The sequence below is a fragment of the Peromyscus maniculatus genome, chromosome 7 (genome assembly GCF_049852395.1).
Source record: "Peromyscus maniculatus bairdii isolate BWxNUB_F1_BW_parent chromosome 7, HU_Pman_BW_mat_3.1, whole genome shotgun sequence".
In the NCBI taxonomy this organism is placed as follows: Eukaryota; Metazoa; Chordata; class Mammalia; order Rodentia; family Cricetidae; genus Peromyscus; species Peromyscus maniculatus.
The window spans coordinates 69,564,058-69,584,206 of NC_134858.1; the positions used below are offsets into that span (position 1 = coordinate 69,564,058).

Here is a 20,149-nt window from a genome sequence, read left to right on the forward strand (position 1 = left end):
CATTAACTGTTGCCCAACATTATTAGTCATTAAGGAAATGCACATCAAGATTTCAGTGAGGTCTTCACACTTAACTATGATGTCTAAAGTTAAAGACAAATTTTGGTAAAAAATATCAAGACCTGAACCTAATTTGGAAAAGTCTGGCAGTTCTTCAGCTGGTTCAATAGAGTTGTCCTAGGTACAGTCATAAGATACACTATGACAAGTCAACAACAACGGGAATATAAGTACCTGTCATAAAGGAATGTGGTTTTCAGTTCTTATTAATGTGATGTTGGTGCAGCATACCTACTGAGCTACCATGGTATAAAGTACAACACACACCATTAGGGAAAGTCCATTATACGCAACAACAGTAACAGCTGCTACACTTGGTCATGTACTTTTTACTATAATTTTGCTTTGAGGTTGGGGTTTCATTGTGCTGCTCTTATATCCCTGAGCTCAAATCACTCTGAGCCTTTGCCTCCTAAGTGCTATGACCACATGTGTGGTACATGCCTGCACATTTGAGTAATTTCCTTAGACTTGTATTTTTAAAGTGCACTGTGTTAAACAACATGGTGTTAAACTGGCAGCAGCTTTATTCATCTTCCATTTCCACATCTTTAGAATACATCGAGACCACATGGTTAGATTAACAAAACTTGTGTGAGTACATTCTAGGTTTGCATATAAGAACATATTTCTCATAATAAACCTCACAAAATGATACATGATTATATACAAGAAAATTGGAAACGTAGTGACAAAAGTGTACACTATACTGGTATCAACACCTAAGAAGGTAAAACAAAACAAACCTTAATTAAATAATGGAAAGATAAATAAAATGTGGTATATCCATATAAGGGAATACTGTTCAGTCACAAAGGAACTAAGTATTGACATAAGTTACACTATGAATTAACCTTGAAAATATGCTAAGTGAAAAGAGCTAATCACAAAACACTTATTTTATGATTTGTTTATTTGTAATGTCCAAAACAGGCAAATCGGTAGAAACAGAAAGACAAGCTATTGCCAGGGGCTGAAAAGAGGAAAGAATGAAACTCAGTTCTAATAGAAATGAGATTTCTTCATGAATAGGGTATGCAGTGTTCTTGAAACTCATTTATCACAGTACAAATACTCCTCAAACTCAAAAGGGAGTTCAATTTGCTTAAACTATAGTGTGAAGCCCTGGTAAGACACCCTTAAGGAGAGCAAATAAAAGGAAATATAAAATTTCATACATTAAACTATGATAGTATTTATGTAAGTGCTACTCTCCCTTCAGGTTGCATTTAATTGTTTAAATTCTGGATGACCAACAATTATTAACTATGAAAATGTTCATTAATTGCCGAGTGGTGGTGGCACAGGCCTTTAATCCCAGCACTTGGGAGGCAGAGGCAGTTGGATCACTGTGAGTTCGAGGCCAGTCCGGCCTACAAAGTGAGTTCCAGGACAGCCAGGACTGTTAAATAGAGAAACCCTGTCTAGGGGGCAGGGGAGAAAAAAAGAAAAAAGTCCTACACATCTCCAAATAGACTACAATGTTGGATTAACTCAATTAAAGACAATGACAGAGAATCTCCATAATCTATAGTCACCTGGGGTGCCTTAGCAAAGAAAAGGCCTATTAAACATAAACAAATATGTACCACAGATTAACTTGTGGCCTTTTTGGACTCACAGGGAAATGAGATAGATGATCAGATAACAAATCAAGATTGGGAAATACTGCCTGGTTTAAGGTACATTAGTGAGAAAGATGGAATCTGACGAGGAGACTGGCATTATTAGAAATACATTTAACTTCCAGCAACCAAGGTTTTTTGTGGATAAAGGGAAGAGGCCGTTTGGAATTTTTGTTTTTTAAACTAAATGAGTATTATTCTCCAACAACACTGAGTTAGAGCATGCTACACTAGACACTATGTGCAAATGTAAAGGTCTTCCAATACACCTGGAAAAGAATGCAGAGATCACTCACAAGGGTGTAAGGACGACAGAACAGGAAGCCACAGGGTTTTATGGAGCTTACCCTGGTCTCAAACTGAAACCTGCTATATAGCTGAGGATGACCTCAAACTTCTGATCTTTCTGCCCCCACTTCCTTGAAAAGCAAGACATCACACTAAAGAAAAACTAAGTACTATTCAAGTCCTCCTTTTAAAACATAAATATGACAAATCTAAAATTTCAAATCATCAATCTCAATGGAATTACTAGTTTCTTTAATATATTTTCTCCAGTTCTAGTCTTGTTTATATAAAACATGCAATCTAAGAAAAGTTTATATTTATAAAACATTTTAAATATAGATAGCATTAATATAAAGTGTTATAAAATAAAATTTTAAACTTACTATGCAGGGAAATATTTTTAAGTACAGAATATTCTGTATTTATTACAAACAGCACAGATATTACATTCACCACTGGAAAGAGACATCTACTTGCTTTCTAGAAATTATGAGTTAAACAGTAATAGAACAAAACTTAGCCCACCATCATCAGGGCTAATCAGAAGCTTACTTTAACTAGTCTGCTGTCTGGGGATTTAGAGGCTACTGTATAATAATTTTATATTTTCATGAGTTCCATACTCATTATACTACAGGTTGGCCCAGTATAGCAATAAATATTAATTCATTTGCTGTTTGCGATAACTTCACTAGGTACATCATACTTCTGAATTTAGGAAAATGAGACTTACAAAAATACTGAAAAGTATTCAGTCTCTATGACTTCTGGGCTATCTCACCAAGAAAGAACAGAGCCTCACATCACACTTAGCTTCTCAGGTTTCCCTCCACACTAAGGCCTAAAAAGGTTCAATGATACTAGGCACACAATCTTTGTCCCCGTGGAATCTGTGTGACCACTTGAAAGTTTCTTCCTGGTAAGGCAATATACAGCCATTTCAAAACAGAAATAAAATCATGATGATGTGGCCAACTGAAAAAAAAAGAATAATTCTGAGATCCAGGGTTGGTCTTTAAGTAAAAATGTCAACACACTGAAGACATTAACAGTGGGAGGCCAGCACAGGTGACACCTTCCTGGGACAAAGCTGCCTGTGCCTTCTTCAATTTTGTCAAGGGAATGAATCTGTCACCTGCCATCACCCAGGAAGCCAAGAAACACTATGGCAATCTGACCTACTCCATGAAAAAGTCTCTAGTAATCCAGCTCAGAAATCCACTAGACAGCCAAGGATGCCAGAGAAGCAAACATAACCAAAGATACCCTAGAATGCTAAGTTCCCAAATCATCTCACTCACTCACACACACACACACACACACACACACACACACACACACACACACACACACACACCTCCGTCTCAGACTGTTTTCAGTACTATTTATAGGTATACTTACTGGTTAATATTTTTTAATTTTTTTAAACCACTGAAAAATAAAATGTCATGCCCATATGGAACAACAAAGTAGAAGCAGAAACAGAGACAAAGGCATGTGAAAAGCTTCAATAAAACATGATGGAAAAGCTTTCCTGCTGTAGATAAAAAGCTTTCTACTCCACACTGAGTCTAATACCTGCTTCTCTTCCTGTCAATGGGAGACTCCAAATTAAATCAGTGGTGTGGTTTCATTACCAGCTAGTGAGGACTGTCTAACTAACCAGAAGGGAGATATTAGAAGAGTACTAAAAAGGACTCTCACCACAGGACTCTAAAGGTTACTTAGGTATGTTTCTATTATTTAATAAATAAAATGGTAAGCAGTGGTTTTAGCTTCAAAATAAAGCTCATTAACAAAATGATACCAACTACATACTTGCTACTGCCAAAGCCTCATTCATTCCTCAACTCAAGAATTCCTTTAGAGGGCTTCAGCTTGGTGTAAAGCACTTGCCTAGCATGCTTGAGACCCTGGGTTCCATCCCTAGCACCTCAAAAGCCAACTAACCACACATTCACTTTATTTAATCAGTTGTCTTAGTCACTAACTGTTCTATTGCTAAGAAGAGAAACCATGATGAAGGTAACTCATAAAAAGAAAGCATTTAATCAGGGGATTGCTTACAGTTTCAGAGGCTTAGTCCACTATCACCATGCTGAAGGCATGGTGGCACTCCTGGTGCTGCAGCAGTAGCTGAGAATTTCACCCTGACCAGTGGGCAGAGAGAAAATGGGCCTGGCATGGGTTTTTGAAACCTCAAAGCCCATTCCCACTGACTGATACACTTCTTCCAAGAATGCTACACCTACTCCTACAAGGCCAAGTTTATTTTTCTTTTTTTCTTGGGGAAGGTTGTTTGTTTGTTTGTGTTTTTAAAGGGTATCTCACACTGTACCCAAAGCTGGACTCGAAGCACCAGCAATTCTCACGCTCAGACTCCTGAGTACAAGCATTACTACAGGTTTCCATTCAATCATCCTCTAAAGTTGCTGTCCTGCCTACTTAATTTATACAATATTGCTTTTATAAAACTTGAAATTCTTCCAAATAACCATTTTATGTAAAAGTAAGTCCCTTTAAGTCATTTTTCCATGGCTCATGAAACACATTCTCAAATTTATGAACCTTATTTTTACCAGGCTTGGTTTATGACTAGCTTATTTATAAGAGGCCTACTAAGTGTACTTTTTTTTTTCAAAAAATTACATTCCAAAATTAATTTCAGATTTTCCAAATAAATGAAAACAGGAAATGCAATGTGAGAATGAACTAGCTCCTTTGGTGCTTCTATCTGAAGAGAGAAAAATGGAACAGCAAACAGACTGTATTTAAAGACTACGAACCCTGAAGACAGTTGAGTTCTAATTCCTTATTCACAATACAACACCTACTGGGACAAGTTTGCCAGTTGTGTTCCCAAGTTCATTCCTTTACACACAAAACAAGGCTGCTATAAGAAATAAATGAAGGAGGTTGGAGAGATGGTTCAATGTTAAGAGCACTGGCTGTTCTTCCAGTGGACCCAGGTTCAATTCCCAGCACCCACATGACAACTCACAGTTGTCTTTAACTCCAAGATCTAACACCCTCACACAGACATACATGCAGGCAAAGCCCCAATGCACATAAAATAAAAATAAATAATTAAAAAAAAAGAAATGAATGAAGTAGTGACAAGGCACTTCTTACAATATCTGACACATGGGCACTAACTAGTTATCATGCCATCATTATCATGAAAGCACTTTTTCTTTATTCTTTTTGCCATAAATGCACTAAAAACTCTGTAATGGTGACTGAGTAAATCAAATAAAGAAAATCAAAACTCTTCTTTGTTGCTCAAGATCAGATTAAAGTGACTTAAAAGTTACATAGTATAAACAAATTTCACACTGACTTAAAGACACCATGGAAAAGAAAAACAATTACTTGGAGGGAAAAACAAAAAAAGTCATTTTAAAATGAGTGACATTTGGGCTGGACTACAAAACATAGGTTGGTTTTTTTTTTTTTTCTTTTTGTTTGTCTGCTTGTTTCTATTTCTCATAGCAGGAAAGAGGAATTAGAAGAAGAAAATATCAAACATTGCAGATTGCAAATGTTGGCTAAATATGCAATGAATGAATAAAATCTGTTTGATTCTGATTTCACCCACGGACACAGTACACTCCTTCACTATGATAAAAAACACACTGGAGACAACCTACTAGGTTACAGCTGGTCCACAAAACTTCAGAAACTCCCCACAGGTCATGCTAGGAAGAGGGGAGTTCTATTTACAAATATCATTCCCTTTTGTTTTCGATGAGTAACAAAAGAGGGGGTTGTCTTGAACTGCAGATATACTTTTATGGCAGAGTACTTATTTAGCCTGTACAAGGCCCTGGGTTCAACCATAACTCCAACCCTCAAAAACAACTAAAACCTTTTTATTCCATTTGTGCGGTTCTAACAAAGTACCACAGACTGGGTAATCTATAAATAATAAGAATTAGTTTCTCATGGATCAAAGACTGGGAAGTCCAACTAAAGCGGCAAGAGCAGTGTGCTTCTAAGGGCTGCTGTCTGCTTCTAAGATGGCTGTAACTTCCGGGAAGAATACTGTACCTCATACAACAGGAAGTACAGAAGACAGAAGAAGGGGAGAAGAACTGTACTTAAAGATTAGAAAACCATGGTGGCAAAACATGCTGCCTTCAATATCAGGTCTTGGACTAGTTAGTGGACTAACTCCAATTAGAAAGCAGACCCTCCCCACAACTCAACCAGCTCCTACAACATGAATCTTGGAGACAAACCATAGCATTCAAACCATAGCAAATATTACTTTGTGAATGAATTTATTAATTTCTAATTCAGAATGTAATTAATTTATATTTAGTTACCAGAAATAATATTCCTTGTAATGAAGCCTGGCTCCTCCACTCAGTGAGGTCATATATCAGCCTTAAACTAGCACAGAGAGTTCAGAATACCTCACTAGTGGATGTCATCACAGCTTCTGGACTGCATATCACCTGCAGACTGGGTCTCAAGAACTTTGCCATTGTTTATAGTTTCCAAAACTGAGATGCACAAAACCCCTGTTCAAGATGATCTTTCAGAATCAGCCTACTTGTAAAGCAGAACAACAGGTATTTGCTGAGGCCAGCGACTGCTCTCACTCTTCCAGCCTCTCAACAGTTCCCCACAGCTATATGATAGCTCACTTGGGTGGCTTTAGTGAGCAACCTTCAACTATGTAGAATACTTTTGTACTAGTTACACACGAAAAGGAAAACTGGAAATGAAATGGAAAAAACAATAGACACAAAACCTTCAAACACACTCACTGTGCAGTGCCTGTCTGACAAAGCTGTGGGATGATGAGGGATGTGGTCCAAATGCACAACACTGAGGAAGTGACACATGTATACATCACTATGTTGGTAAACCAAAACTTAATTGCAACAATTTCTCCACAGATTAGTTTAGGTTTTCTGTAACTGTGCTACAGTCCTTCACTTTGTTCTTTTATTTAACATTTTAAAAGGTTGTTACTGATGCTTGTTATATGTCAGTGCCAGAGGACCAGGCTGTCTGTGTTTAGAAAGAACATAATGGAGACAAGGCAGAGTAATAATCAACACCGGAGTTTGCCCTTCTTGTGCCAAAATACATCTTGACCAAGTAACCTCTTCCCAAACACTGAACGCCAATTAAATCGATCCCTGTACTAAATACTCGATAAGCTTTCTACACTGTTAAGAATCACTAGAATAAAGATGACCAAAGAATTTAAGTAAAAAAGGACTCAAATTCATCAACAAAACTTTAAGTACTCCTACCACTTTTTGTAAATAGACTGAACATAATCTCTTTTCAATTTGGAATAATTTATCTGTAACTTAATATTTGTAAGTTTTCTCATGTTTGTGATCTGTAAAGTCAGTTTTGAAATTATACAAATGTTTTTAGTTTTTATTTTAACATTTATTTGTTTATTGGGGAAAAGCATGTGCATATATACATAAATAAATATAATAAAAATTTTAATTAGACAAGCTTACAGAAATCATCAGTGTAGAAGTTACACAGGAAGATATTATGTGGATGGTAATCTGAGAAGTGAACAGGTCTCTAAGGAGTGAGCTTTACCTTTCTAATCCTCTCCTCTTACATTCTTCATCCTTCTGAGCACCTGTGCCGCTGTGAAAAGCTCTCTACTATAGATTCCCAATATATATACTACATTCCAAATGTCTAATGTATTCCCTCCCAGGTCAAAATGCATCTGCTAGGAATTCATCAAACCTGATCAACTGTTTAATAAAAGATTATGGTTATTAGTATAACCAATTTCAATCATTGGACTGTAAACCAGTAAAATACAATTCACATTTAGGTAAAACTGCATTTTCTAAGATCCTGCCTACAAGGCTGCTCCTTGAAGTAATTTCTACCAGACCCTACTTCTTTTTGTTGTTGTTGTTGTTTTGTTTTGTTTTTTCGAGAGAGGGTTTCTTTGTGCAGCTTTGCACCTTTCCTGGAACTCACTTTGTAGACTAGGCTGGCCTTGAACTCACAGAGATCAGCCTGCCTCTTCCTCCCAAGTGCTGGAATTAAAGGTGTGCGCCACCACCGCCTGGCCAGACCCTACTTCTTGATAAATCTTACTTTCCAACAGGTTATGGTTGTTGGCAAACAAACTTCCACAGCTGCAATAGATGAGGACCAAGATGCCAGTGTTGCAGTGCTATGGACAATGTCAACAACTGTCAAACATGTACCACCCCAACCTACTAGATCATTTATTTCCATGTGGAAACCTTGAAAAATATAGACACAAGTGGTTTCTTCCTCTTATTCAAAGCTAATATCTCCATAATTACACTTGGGTTTCATTTGCTCACATAGCTCTCCAGCAGTGATCTAATGAAATGCATTGTAACTGATGAGTATCAGTCAATGGTGACCATAACTGTTAACACCATTCTCACTTTTGGCTTTCTTTAATTCTTCCAGTTAAAGGGTTGACAGAACATTACTTGTTTTATGAAGTGAAAAGAATCCCAAAGAATCATTATTTCTAGAGAAATAGAAAAAAATTAAAAAGTTTCAAAGTACAGAACTGGAGAGATGCCTCAGTAGTTAAAAGCACTGGCTGCTTTTCCAGAGCACCCAGGGTCTATTCCCAGCATGCACACGGCATTTATAACTCCAGTTTCAGAAGACATGATATCCTTTTCTGGCCTTGGTGGGCACTGTATGCATACAGACATATAGCAAAATGCCCGTATACACAAAACAAAACTGAGTCATTTTTAATGTAAAAAATAAAAGTGCAAATTACTGTTGGCCTACCCAAAGCTCAACCAGACATTCTATCTGAGGGCTATTCTATAATTGCTGCCAATGCCAAATAACAAATGAACAGCACAAAAAAAAGATGAATCATGTTCACTTTCAATTTTCTTTCCAAATATTAAAAAACATCAACAACAAGCCAGGCAGGGTGGCACACGCCTTAAATCCCAGCACTCAGGAGGCAGAGGCAGACGGATCACTATGAGTTCAAGGCCATCATGGTCTATGAATGAGTTCCAGGACAGCCAGGGCTGTTACACAGAGAAACCAAAAAACAAAACAAAATCATCAACAAAAAAAATTAATTTTAGTTCACTATTTTAAAAACTCATTTTCATCCTGAGTTTGATAGGAAAAAGCTCTAGCATACCTATTTTTGAAATATCTACCAGTGCCTACTTTATCAAAGCCATTAGGCTAGGTACAAACAATAGAAAAAACAACCAAACTATATTATGAAACCAATACTGATATCTGAAAAGGAGACACAAACATTCGCATTTTGTCAAGTTTATAGCCAATGTTTAGAGAATTAATGTTTTCTAAAAGTACTTATAAAGATTAACCCTTGCCACACTATTTATCCTACCACTGCGTCATGTTGTGGAACAATCTTTTTGTACATTGTGAAGATGTGTTACTCTTACTGGTTTAATAAAGAGCTAAATGGCCCATAGGTTAGGCAGGAGAGCCAGACAGAGAGAACACTGGAGGGAAGAAGGGCAGAGTCACCAGGAGATGCAGGGAGAAGCAAGATGAATATGCCAAGTTGACAAAAGGTACCGAGCCACATAGTAGAACATAGATAAAAAAATATGGGTTAATTTAAGTTGTAAGAGCTAGTTAGTAACAAGTGTAAGCTATCATTTATATTAATAAGAAGTCTCTGTGTAGTTATTGGGGAGCTGGTTGGCAGGATAGAAAGTCCATCTACAGACTAGAGAATAGTCTTCAAATAACAGTACATTTAGTCACTGTGTGCAACATTTTTCACTGGGTGATACACTTTCGGATGGCTGTCAACCAAAATCACTTCCCCCAGTAACAAACTCCCAATGGAATGATAATTAAAAACTATGGAAAACCTTCACATGTTAAATAGCATTAAAATGATCACTTGTTATTGGAATAAACATTCTTCCAAAGATATCATAAAAACAAAGTTACTTACAGGTTAAAATACAGTTCTTAAATTTTAATTCCTAGTTGAAATCTTCTATCTCTACTGAGAAGGTAATTACCAATGTCAAGGATTGTTTCAGGTCTAGCAACATATGCTTCCCCTGTCAATTAATTTTTTTGTGTCATCTAGCAGGCAGATGCTCCCCTAGTGTACTCTTTCTTTAAAGATTAGGGACAGCCACCCACAAAGTGCCGATGATTTATTAAATACCACAGTATTGGAGGCTTACAGTAGAAGATAACAAATAACACAGCACCTACTACCAAGAAATTTATCTGAAGTTGCAGGTGTCAAAGGTAAACTGATCTCTTTAATTCATGAAAATAAAGCCAATGTCATTTTGCAAAGGCAAAATTTTGTGGTGACAAGTGACAGACCTAGGATTAGAGAATCACTGAGATAGCTGAAGTATAAGTCTCTGAGATAGTACAATAGAAAAAAAAATGGAAATCTCAGGATAGTAATGTGTAGTGTACCTGCAACTCCCTCTTAGCTAAGTTTACATTTATTATTTTCTTTTCTTACTCAAAGCAAACGTACCAGAACAGAAATTGTGGACTATATAATTTTTCTTCTTCAGTCAGGGTCCCACTACGTAGCACAGGATGACCTAGAACTTGTTGTGTAAACCAAGCTGGCCTTGAACTCGGAGATCTAGCTGACTCTATCTCTTGAGTGCCGGGAACTCATTTTGTATCAAGTGTGAAATTTCAGAGGCAATAACATCTCTGACACTCCTGAGCATAGTGATTAGCACACAAAAAGGACTCAATAAAATGTGAAGATCGGTAATACTTCAACTCTTACAAGAGAAGTATTAGTCTGTGCAATACCAAATTAATCTCACAAAAAAAATGAATTGTCTAGCTGCACTATTTCCTCAGAATATCAATCAAATCCACCTGCAACTTTCTGAAGGGGTGGAACTCAACTGCTACATTCCTGGAGTACAGCAATGGGAGCTAGCCAAACTGCTCATTGCAGTCACTTCATCCAAACAGCTGTGGAGACCATGCTGCAGCTTGGCAGCAGCTGAGGGCATCCCATTCAAACACGTTCATTCCTCTAGTTATGAGCCAAAGCAGGGCTATTTACCTGCAAGCAAGGCATTCTAACTCAGGGTCTGCTCCTGCAAATGCTACTTGAAGCATAGTTCTTTTATACTGTGCAGTCACCCAGATCGCTACAAAGTCAGATCACCAGAATACTGAAGTATTCCCATAGCACAGGGCTAGTGTGGTGCTGATGAACTTTGCAGCCCCCATGGCTCCCTAGCCCTCTCTAGAGAGCTGAGTCCTCAGGTGTCAGAAACTTGTGTTTCTGGACTGGAAACTTCCAGAACAATTCTCACCCTCAGTTTTGAAGAGTTAGAGCATGCGTGTAACTCCTTTCTTTCCAAGTCCATTATGAAAGCAAAAGGTACAAACTCCAGGTGCACTGCTATAATTACCTTCAGGATTTCAATCTTCTACGGCATGGCAAGGAGAGTGGTGACCACTTGTTCATGTGGCCCTTTGAAGTAGTTCTTCTCTTTAGCCCTCTCCTACTTACAAAGTATTTTATTCTTTTCAAGAAAAGTAAACAAAACCACCAACCTATCCCAATACTCCACAGACAAGTTACAAAGATAAGAAGTCCTTGAATCACATTTAGTGTGATCTTCCACCAACAACACAATCTTGCTACCACACTCACGCAATTAATCCAAAATATCTTTTTAAGCCTTGCAATAAATTGCTAGGAAGCACTAGAGGCACTAGTATTTTCATAAAGTCTACCTCAAAACTAGCTAATATTCAGCTTTTCCATGCCTCTGTGTACGGTGAAAAAACACATTCCACTTAGAAACCAACCACATGCCTATTCAGCTAGCCAGCTCTGTGGTGAGTGAGCTCCACCATAAAAACAAGAAACAGAGTGAGATCAGAACAGCCAGGATAGGAGCACTGAAAAGATGTCCTGCTTCAAGATCTCACATGTGGGACTGATACCAGAGTAGTGTTCATGTGCATTATAGCCATATATTCCCATGTTCTTTACATGCTGAAATGCTACAGTTGGAGCTGTTAAGCAGAGAACTGCTATCTGGATCTCCTGCTTACATTAACGGGAATATTATGAAAAGGAAGCTTCTAAGCAATCAACTGTCACTGCAACTAAACATTGGTGCTTATTTTCTCGTTCCTTATCTTTACAATGAAATGAACAAGTTCCTTTACAGTTCTCCACACCTGACACAGTAATTCTATCTAGACCCAAATCTCAAGTTTTATCACACTGGACAGAGGCAGCAGCCTACATTAAAACTCATGCATTGTTTTCTTTACTGGACACCAGTTTTAATCTCTCCAACTAAAAACAAACTTTCAACTAGATTCATAAGAACCTAATTATTAAAGAAGAAATTAGGATACTATAAAAAAAAACTTCAGCTTCTCCAGTAGGACAGCATTTGTTTAGTTTTTATATCAAAATAAAAATTTGATGCACAAGATTAGAAGCTCTTAACAAAAGCCAGGATGACTCCATGTCTGTGAGCTTCACGTTACCTTACTCTGCCATTGTGCTCAAGGCTAGAGCATGGTCCTCTTCCCAGCTATCTAGACATCAAATATCTGCAAACAGTACTCTAGAGTAAAAACATCTTCATAATCAACTCAACAAAAACTACCACTGTTTTGAACTGAGACTGGTTACTTATGCTGCTTAACTCTTTCCTGCTGTGTGTACTACCACCCTTTGGAACCACTGCTTTCAAGCACTCTATTAAACACTAATCAGACATACTCCCCTTGTGCTTACCATGAAGGCACACGCTGAGAGCTGTAGCTTTATAATCTGATGGACAACTCAGGAGTGATTTTCACTTTCTCCAATGTCCAGAGTCAAGAGTAGTAGACATATTTTCACTATTATTTTTTTTCAAGTGAAAGTATTTCTCTATCATCAACAGTTTGGTGGATATTCTATCCTGTTACTGCTTGAGTTCAATGTAGACACATGTTTATTTTCACTGAATGAGAAATCATCATGTCTATATGTAACCCTGACTTGTGATGCAAAAATGATCTCAGTGGGAATACTGAATAACACAAAATAAGCACTGGAACATTTTCATGGAAAATGGAAAGCCAAATGAAGCTGCTGGGAATAATTTCTGATCTTGTAGGGTATACAGTAATACTTAGAATTCATCTCAACATAAATATGAATACTATATAGAGAACTGTTTATGATAAATGATTTGAACTATTCTAATTACTTAAAAGTTAACCGTGCCATAGATATGTTACTAAATATAAGAATAAATTAAAATACTGATGTCAAAAAAAGAGCAACAGTGCTTGGTGGTGGTGGTGCAGGCCTTTAATCCCAGCACTCGAAAGGCAGAGCCAGGCAAATGTCTGTGAGTTTGAGGCCACCCTGGTCTACACAGCAAGATCCAGGACAAGCACCAAAACAACACAGAAAAACACTGCCTCGAAAACACAAAAACAAAAGCAACAACAACAAAAGGGGGGGGGGACAACTAATATTTTTATAAAGCAGTTGAAGTCAAAGAATTATAGAATTAAAGATCACAGAATTTAAAAGATTATTCTACTTACAATATCAAGGTGTCACTGTTGTGCATTCACCGAACTGCCTTATAAAAATACTTTAAAATGTCTATTCTTTTCAATAAAAGCCAAACGTCCCTATCTTTCCCTTAAACAGAATCGTATTGCCTTTATACCAGCTGACATCTTAGCCCTTCTAGCTTTCTCCATTGGCCCCACACACTGCCACAGTTACAAATTCCCCCAGAACAAGCGCCCACTGGGAGAGCATGACCCTCTGCTCAGTTTTCCATGCATCAGTGACTGCACAGCGGACACATGCACACTACATTCAGATTAACTGACACACTGAAGCAAAGTGAGCAAGTCAAGATGTGGATACTTCACCTTCGGCCTCTTTTTAAGCAAAGACTGGTTTGTTCTGCTTTAGATTTCATGATTTTTTTTAAAGCACTACTCTAAAGACTCCTCCATAATGCTACCTATAAGAAATATTTCTAAAAAACTTCAACTTGTTATGTTCATATTTATTATGATCTAAACAAAAAGCTAGTCTTTGCTTTTTCCAAAAAAAATTGATGGCACAGCGGCCTCCTTTTATTTATTATTAGCTCTTCGTATACATTTTAAGTATAAAATATAAATCAGTATAAACACTTCTAACCAAATTTTGACAAACCCAGCAGATTCCTTAAAAATTCAAGGGAAGTTATTCATTAGCTTACTGGTGTTTTTCTCAACTTAATTTCCAAGAACTCATCCCTTATTTTTCCCTTTGGTTACCTCAAGAGGCTCTAAGGGATTGTTTGCCTAAAATACCTAACCCTGGGGACCCAGAACAGCTTCACCTAGACCTTTACACTATTCCTGCAGAGACAGCTTCCTGCAGCTGGTAAAAATCTAAAACTTGCTTAAGAGCTTTCTAACTATGACTATAATTTTAAGGGAAGGAAGAAAATTCTTTACAGCCAATCTAATCTTCTAACTTTGTCTATTACCAAGTAAAAGGCAGATACAGACAAAATTAATTTTTGCATCTTTGTGCTGTGTGACTGGGTAAGTGAGCGTGCGTGCGTACGTGCATGTGTGTGTTATACATCTATCTTTCTACTTCACAGGGAAGGATAGGTGTGTGCCAGGAATCAGATCAAGCTCATGGCTACAGTAATATGAGACTTATTTAACAAAACAAAAATCTCTCTATCTGAAGGAAAGAATACAATTTTCAATAAATCACTAAAAAAGCCTTTACTAAACAATTCAGGAATTACAACTCTAAGCAATGAATCGTTATGGTGAAGGTGGTATGATCTGATAATGCCATCCTATAACTTTTTCAAGTCAAAATGGCCCCCAAAATGCTCAACTGTGTGTGTGCTAAGGTGATCCCTCAAATTCAATGCATTGAGTTAACTTGTAAAGTTAAAAAAAAAAAAAAAAAAAAAAAAAACCTTTAGCTTCTGTTCTCCAATAACCAAACAGCCACAGCAACTTCCATTCATCCTACTATAGGGAGAACCCAGAGTATCCTCAGTTTTTTTTGAGTTCATATTCCCTGGGCTGGAATTAGACACAGACTACCAGTGCCATTTTTCATGTCTCTAAGCAGTAAAAGGGCATGAGAATGCAAGTCAGTGAGTAAGAAATATCACATCTTTTCAGAGATATGGAGTGAATAAACACTGAAAAAGCATAAAAGATTCATCCTTCTGAAACACTATGAAGTCAGATGTTAAGCCATTCTGGTTCCCCTAAACAAATTTATTGTCATTTTCATTATCCCAGCAAAGGAATTTCATATATAATCAAATCATTAGGGTTAAAGTTCTGTTGTAGTTTAGTATTTTGATGATTCTACACTTTATTATTGCTATATTACAAATTCCAGTGTGAGTAGTATAAACTGTTCAAAGAGTTTTCCTTGGAAGTTGGTTGTCTGAAATACTCAATGCATAGAAAAAATAACTGGGCTTGAGTTCCCCACCAAAAAAAATCCCACGAAAATCTATTTTAACTACTGCATATGAAAGAAAACAGTGGCTACTACCAGAGAGGTGCTTTAAACTCTGAAGTAGAGAAAGGAGGAGCTGAGTACACCAGGCTGACCTTCAACTCCGAGATTCGCCTGCCTCTCCTTCCTGGTTAAAGGCCCGCACTGCCACTGCCACCCCGCAAACACTGGGCTACTTTACTTTGCATTTACATTTACTTTTCTCTGAACAGCTAGAAAGCACTTTCTGGCATGTGTTCTATAAAAAAAAAAACAAAAAAAAACTAGTTTTCCAAAACCTAATTTTTTTTTTATTTATTAAAAGTCTTGAACACATCATATCAATCTGAATGTGGTTGGCTAACCAAGGTGAAATAGGCTGTTGCTGTTCTGAAAGTTTTAACAAACAAAAGAACAAACTAAACCTCTAAGGACAAGAACTAACAGAAAATACTGTCTGAGCTATTTGCCTATGGAACATTTGTTCACGGTCACTTGTCAAGATGAAAATGTAGGTAATTGTGGCTGGGAACCGCTGGCCTAGTAAAAACTTAGAAGCACTGTAAGGAAAGAAGAACAAGTTCCTCTATAAATGGGCAGCTTAAGTCAAATGGGAGACTGGCTTCTAACTTTTAGTTTTGCCATCTATTGGCTCTGTGGCTTCAAATACACAAGTAAGTTCCCTCTAACTCTGTTTCAGCATTTGCAAGGTAGAAATTGTAACTTAATTTCAGCCTTTTCCAAGATAATATTATGGAATCATAAAACCTTAGAGCTACTGAATACCTCCAGGATCCCTAGCAAACCCTAACTGAAAGAAAGGTAAAGACTATTTACAGGTCCTAATTTTCAACTCCCCAAAGTCTCTCATTCTACCACATGTTGATGTCGCTCTTCCAGAGAATACTAACAAAACAATTCTAGAGAAATAGAAATGAATGTCTTAGAGAAAAGAAAAATCCAAGATGACCTCAAGCCTTGCCTCCTGTTTATGACATATATGCACATGTTCTCTTAAATGAGCGAAGTGTAAGGAAGCATGGAGATGTTCTTTCCACGTCATCTGTGGCAGGCATAAAATAATCCACTTCTCAGTTTAGTTCATCGGTCCTACCATCACCCAAAATAGTACCAATCACTAAAAGAAAACCATTTTTTTTCTCTTTTTGTTTTTCAAGATTGGGTTTTTAAAGTGTTTTTTTTTTTCATTATGTGTATGAATGTTTTGGTTGCATATATGTGCACAAAGTATATGAGTGTTCAGAGGCCAGATGAAGCTGTGTTAGAGCCCCTAGAGCTGCGATGTGGATGCTGGGTACAAAACTCAGGTCCTCTGCAGGGAAGCAAGTGCTCTTTTACTGCTCAGCTCTCTGGAAACCATGAAAGTATGAAATAAAGTATGAAAATTAATGAGGGAATCAAGAGTGAAAGAATGAGTCAAAGCTCTGCAGACTATGATATCCAAAACTGTACGATGACACCACTGTAACTCATGGCTTGGGCAAGGCTCTATTCACAGTTGAACAAAAGGGTATATTAATTTCTCTTGAAACATAAGAAAAGCCCTCTACTATTGCATACCGACAAATCAACAGGATAATTCTGAAACAATAACTGACATAGCATAATAGCTTTATTTCCTACATAAAAAAACCTTAAAATATCTAAATGAATATAGAAATCTGTTTTCTGAGGCAAATTATCCATTATCAATGCTTGTTAGACAAAACCTCTGATTTTTACAATGTAATCATGGAAGGTTTTGGAAGTTCCATCATGAAAAACAGTGGCTTTATAATTCATTCTTTCTTCAGGTAAATGTACTTATAGATGAACATAACACTCAAAAGAACAACATTCCCTAGATGAATGACTCCTCTCCTGCTTAATGCTATTTTTATATGTTGGCAGCAATGATAAAATGTTACTGCTTCTCTGTTCCCTTTAACTGTTTCTGAGCATACACCATTCATTTCAAAGGTATCTGTTGCAGCAATCAGGTATCAATCATTCAATGTTTCTGACAGCACCACATACACACGAGCAGAGAGCTCTAACAGAGTGTTTACCACCTGAAACTCCCTATACTGTTAAACCTCTAGAAAAGAGACTCTTGTAACTTCATCTAATATGATCATCCCATATATTTGGGTGTCTTAACAGTTCAATTACTGCATCTCACATCTTGCTGAATTGCCTGCTGCTCGATGCAACTGCCTAATTGAAGAAACACTCATATCCAAAAGCAAGTTACTGCCATGCACATCACTCATTTGAGGAGGCATACAGAGGTACTCATCCAATCATTTCACTGAAAAAAAAGTAAAGAGGGGTAAATCAGACACAGCCAATGGCTGGCAGATCCTTTTTGAATATACCTACCTAATTAATGACTGCAGGATTATTTCTCCCCTTCCCCTTTAACTGTGAATATTATCTACCTAATTAATGACCGAACGAGTATTTCTCCCCTTCCCCTTTAAATGTAAAAGAATACTTTAAAATTAAGCAGTTAAAATAGTGGACGACACATGATCTGTACAATTGTACTGGACTCACTACACTTGGAAGTTCAGATGAATGAGATTTTTTTTTCCCCATAAACAGTGAAGAAAACAGTATGCTCATAAATCTTACTTATAAATTTACTTTAGATGTAGATTTTACAGAGTAGGGATAACCTTTAAAGGTATTCCAGTAATTCTCCAAAAACTGAAAAAAAAAAAAAAACCCAATAAATATATGTTTGTAAAGGCCCCAAATGAGGAAATAGAACCTCAAACTGAATTATAGGAATATTTTTAGTTAACAGCTGCTCAGAAATGACTGGAATACATATCTCCTAGAGACTTAATTTAGTTCCCATAATTTTAACATTTACCTTGGCCCAAAACTGCGCTAAAGATGCAATTCCACTGGATGCACATTATCTCCATGAGCAAGGCTGAAGGTAAGGATATACATTCTAGAGGGGTCATGAATTCTTATAGTTCAGAGTGACAGCCTCAGTTAACGTCAACTTTCATTTGCCCTGTTACACACAGTATAAATAAATTCTGCTTGAGGGAAAAGTTAAAATACAAAAGCAATTTCTAAACTGAATAACATTTTACCTTGATGGAAGACTCAACAGAAAATTAAAACTAGAATGTAGAAATTTTCGTCGATGAAATTATTGTTTTATTTTAAATGTAGTTATGGGTTTTACCTGGAGTAACCCACTTACCAGCATAACCTTTATTTGCACATATGTTGAAAGCCAGTGGTTTTCAGCACACGTTTTACTGCTTATACAGGTCTTGTGTCACACTCAATGATTCTGGCTTTAGATTGTCAGTTGCCATAGGCAAAATCCACACTAGAATATCAGACTCTCACTCCTCAAAACTAGAGAAGAAGAGAAAACAAAGACTGCACACAGCAAGATCCCTTACAAAGCATCTGTAGACCACCAGGACTTTGGATGGGGTAATCTACTTAGATTAACATGGCTGTGACTCAAAAGGTCAATTCTAAGATCACAATGTAACTGGAGTAATCTACTTAGATCAACATGGTTGTGACTCAAAAGGTCAATTCTAAGATCACAATGTAACTAACCCTTTAGAGGTAGAGTGGTGAAATCAATGTCAATCACACAAACCGTGTATATTTATCTGATGCCAATGACAGTTAATACAAGCGATTACATAAAGCCTTTAGAAAGTGTTCAGCTACAGCATAAACAAGAACAAAAAATATGATGTTACAAGGCATAGATTCTTTTCAAACAGATTTTGTAAGAAGACTAAATACTGCCTTTTTAAAAAGGAGTGGTATCCAAACCAGGAGGTTTGGCAGGCATAAAACACGATTGCCGGGCTTATTTCAGACTGAACAACTTCAAATTATCACTTAAGAAAAACACATAAAAGGGAGAGTGTTCTGCATGGGACAGGGAGAGACAGAGAGAATGATCAACAAGAGGGGTGATAAAACATAAAGATCAGGTGTAGGTGAGAAGTCACATCCTTCAAATTTCACTTCACTTGCAGACAAACTTAATAAGAACCCAAGTGCTTAAACAGACCCTATATAAATGAAATAAAGTTTTTATCAAATAGTATCCAAAGAAAAATAATCCAATGTAAGTTAAATTTGTCAAAGTCACTGTTCTGTCATAATTTTTTATTACTCCCTAAATATACCTAATAAGACAAATGGTAAACCACAAGTTCCCTTGAAAGAATGCTTCACTGGCCCAGAAAACTGCAATATATGACATCACAGAAACATGGCCTCAACTAACAGAACACAGCGACTTCCCTTTATATATTCTTAGCAGTGCTCAAAGGAAAGACCTGATTTCCAGATGTGAGTTCCCTGAGCTGGAATAAACAAGGAAAACTTGTATTCCTCTAGCAACGAGGGAGCTTTCCTTTATGTATTTATATAGGACATGGTAATAGGGTCTCTGAACATAGACACTTAACACAGTCAAAAACTTACCTATCAGGTTTGAATTCATGAAAGGTGTTGGGGACAAGCCTTCATGGGCTCCTAATCGACTGTCATTCAAGTGGTCACTGTAATGAGGGCTGTCTGTGAAACCCTAAGGGGAGAAAAGACCAGAATATTAAAGAGAGTACAGTAACACTTAATTATTAATGCACAG

At 37.0% G+C, this 20,149-nt stretch overlaps 1 protein-coding gene across 7 annotated transcripts in view; it reads right to left on the minus strand.

Annotated features, from left to right (window-relative positions):
- The window catches only part of Tcf12 (transcription factor 12), a 289,912-nt gene that overhangs the window by 149,004 nt on the left and 120,759 nt on the right, over positions 1–20,149 (minus strand). For all 7 annotated transcript variants that reach the window (XM_076576641.1, XM_076576640.1, XM_076576639.1 and 4 more), the window contains one exon: positions 19,984–20,086. In XM_076576641.1, coding sequence (XP_076432756.1) covers positions 19,984–20,086 — 103 coding nt within the window. The remainder of the gene's footprint in view (positions 1–19,983; positions 20,087–20,149) is intronic.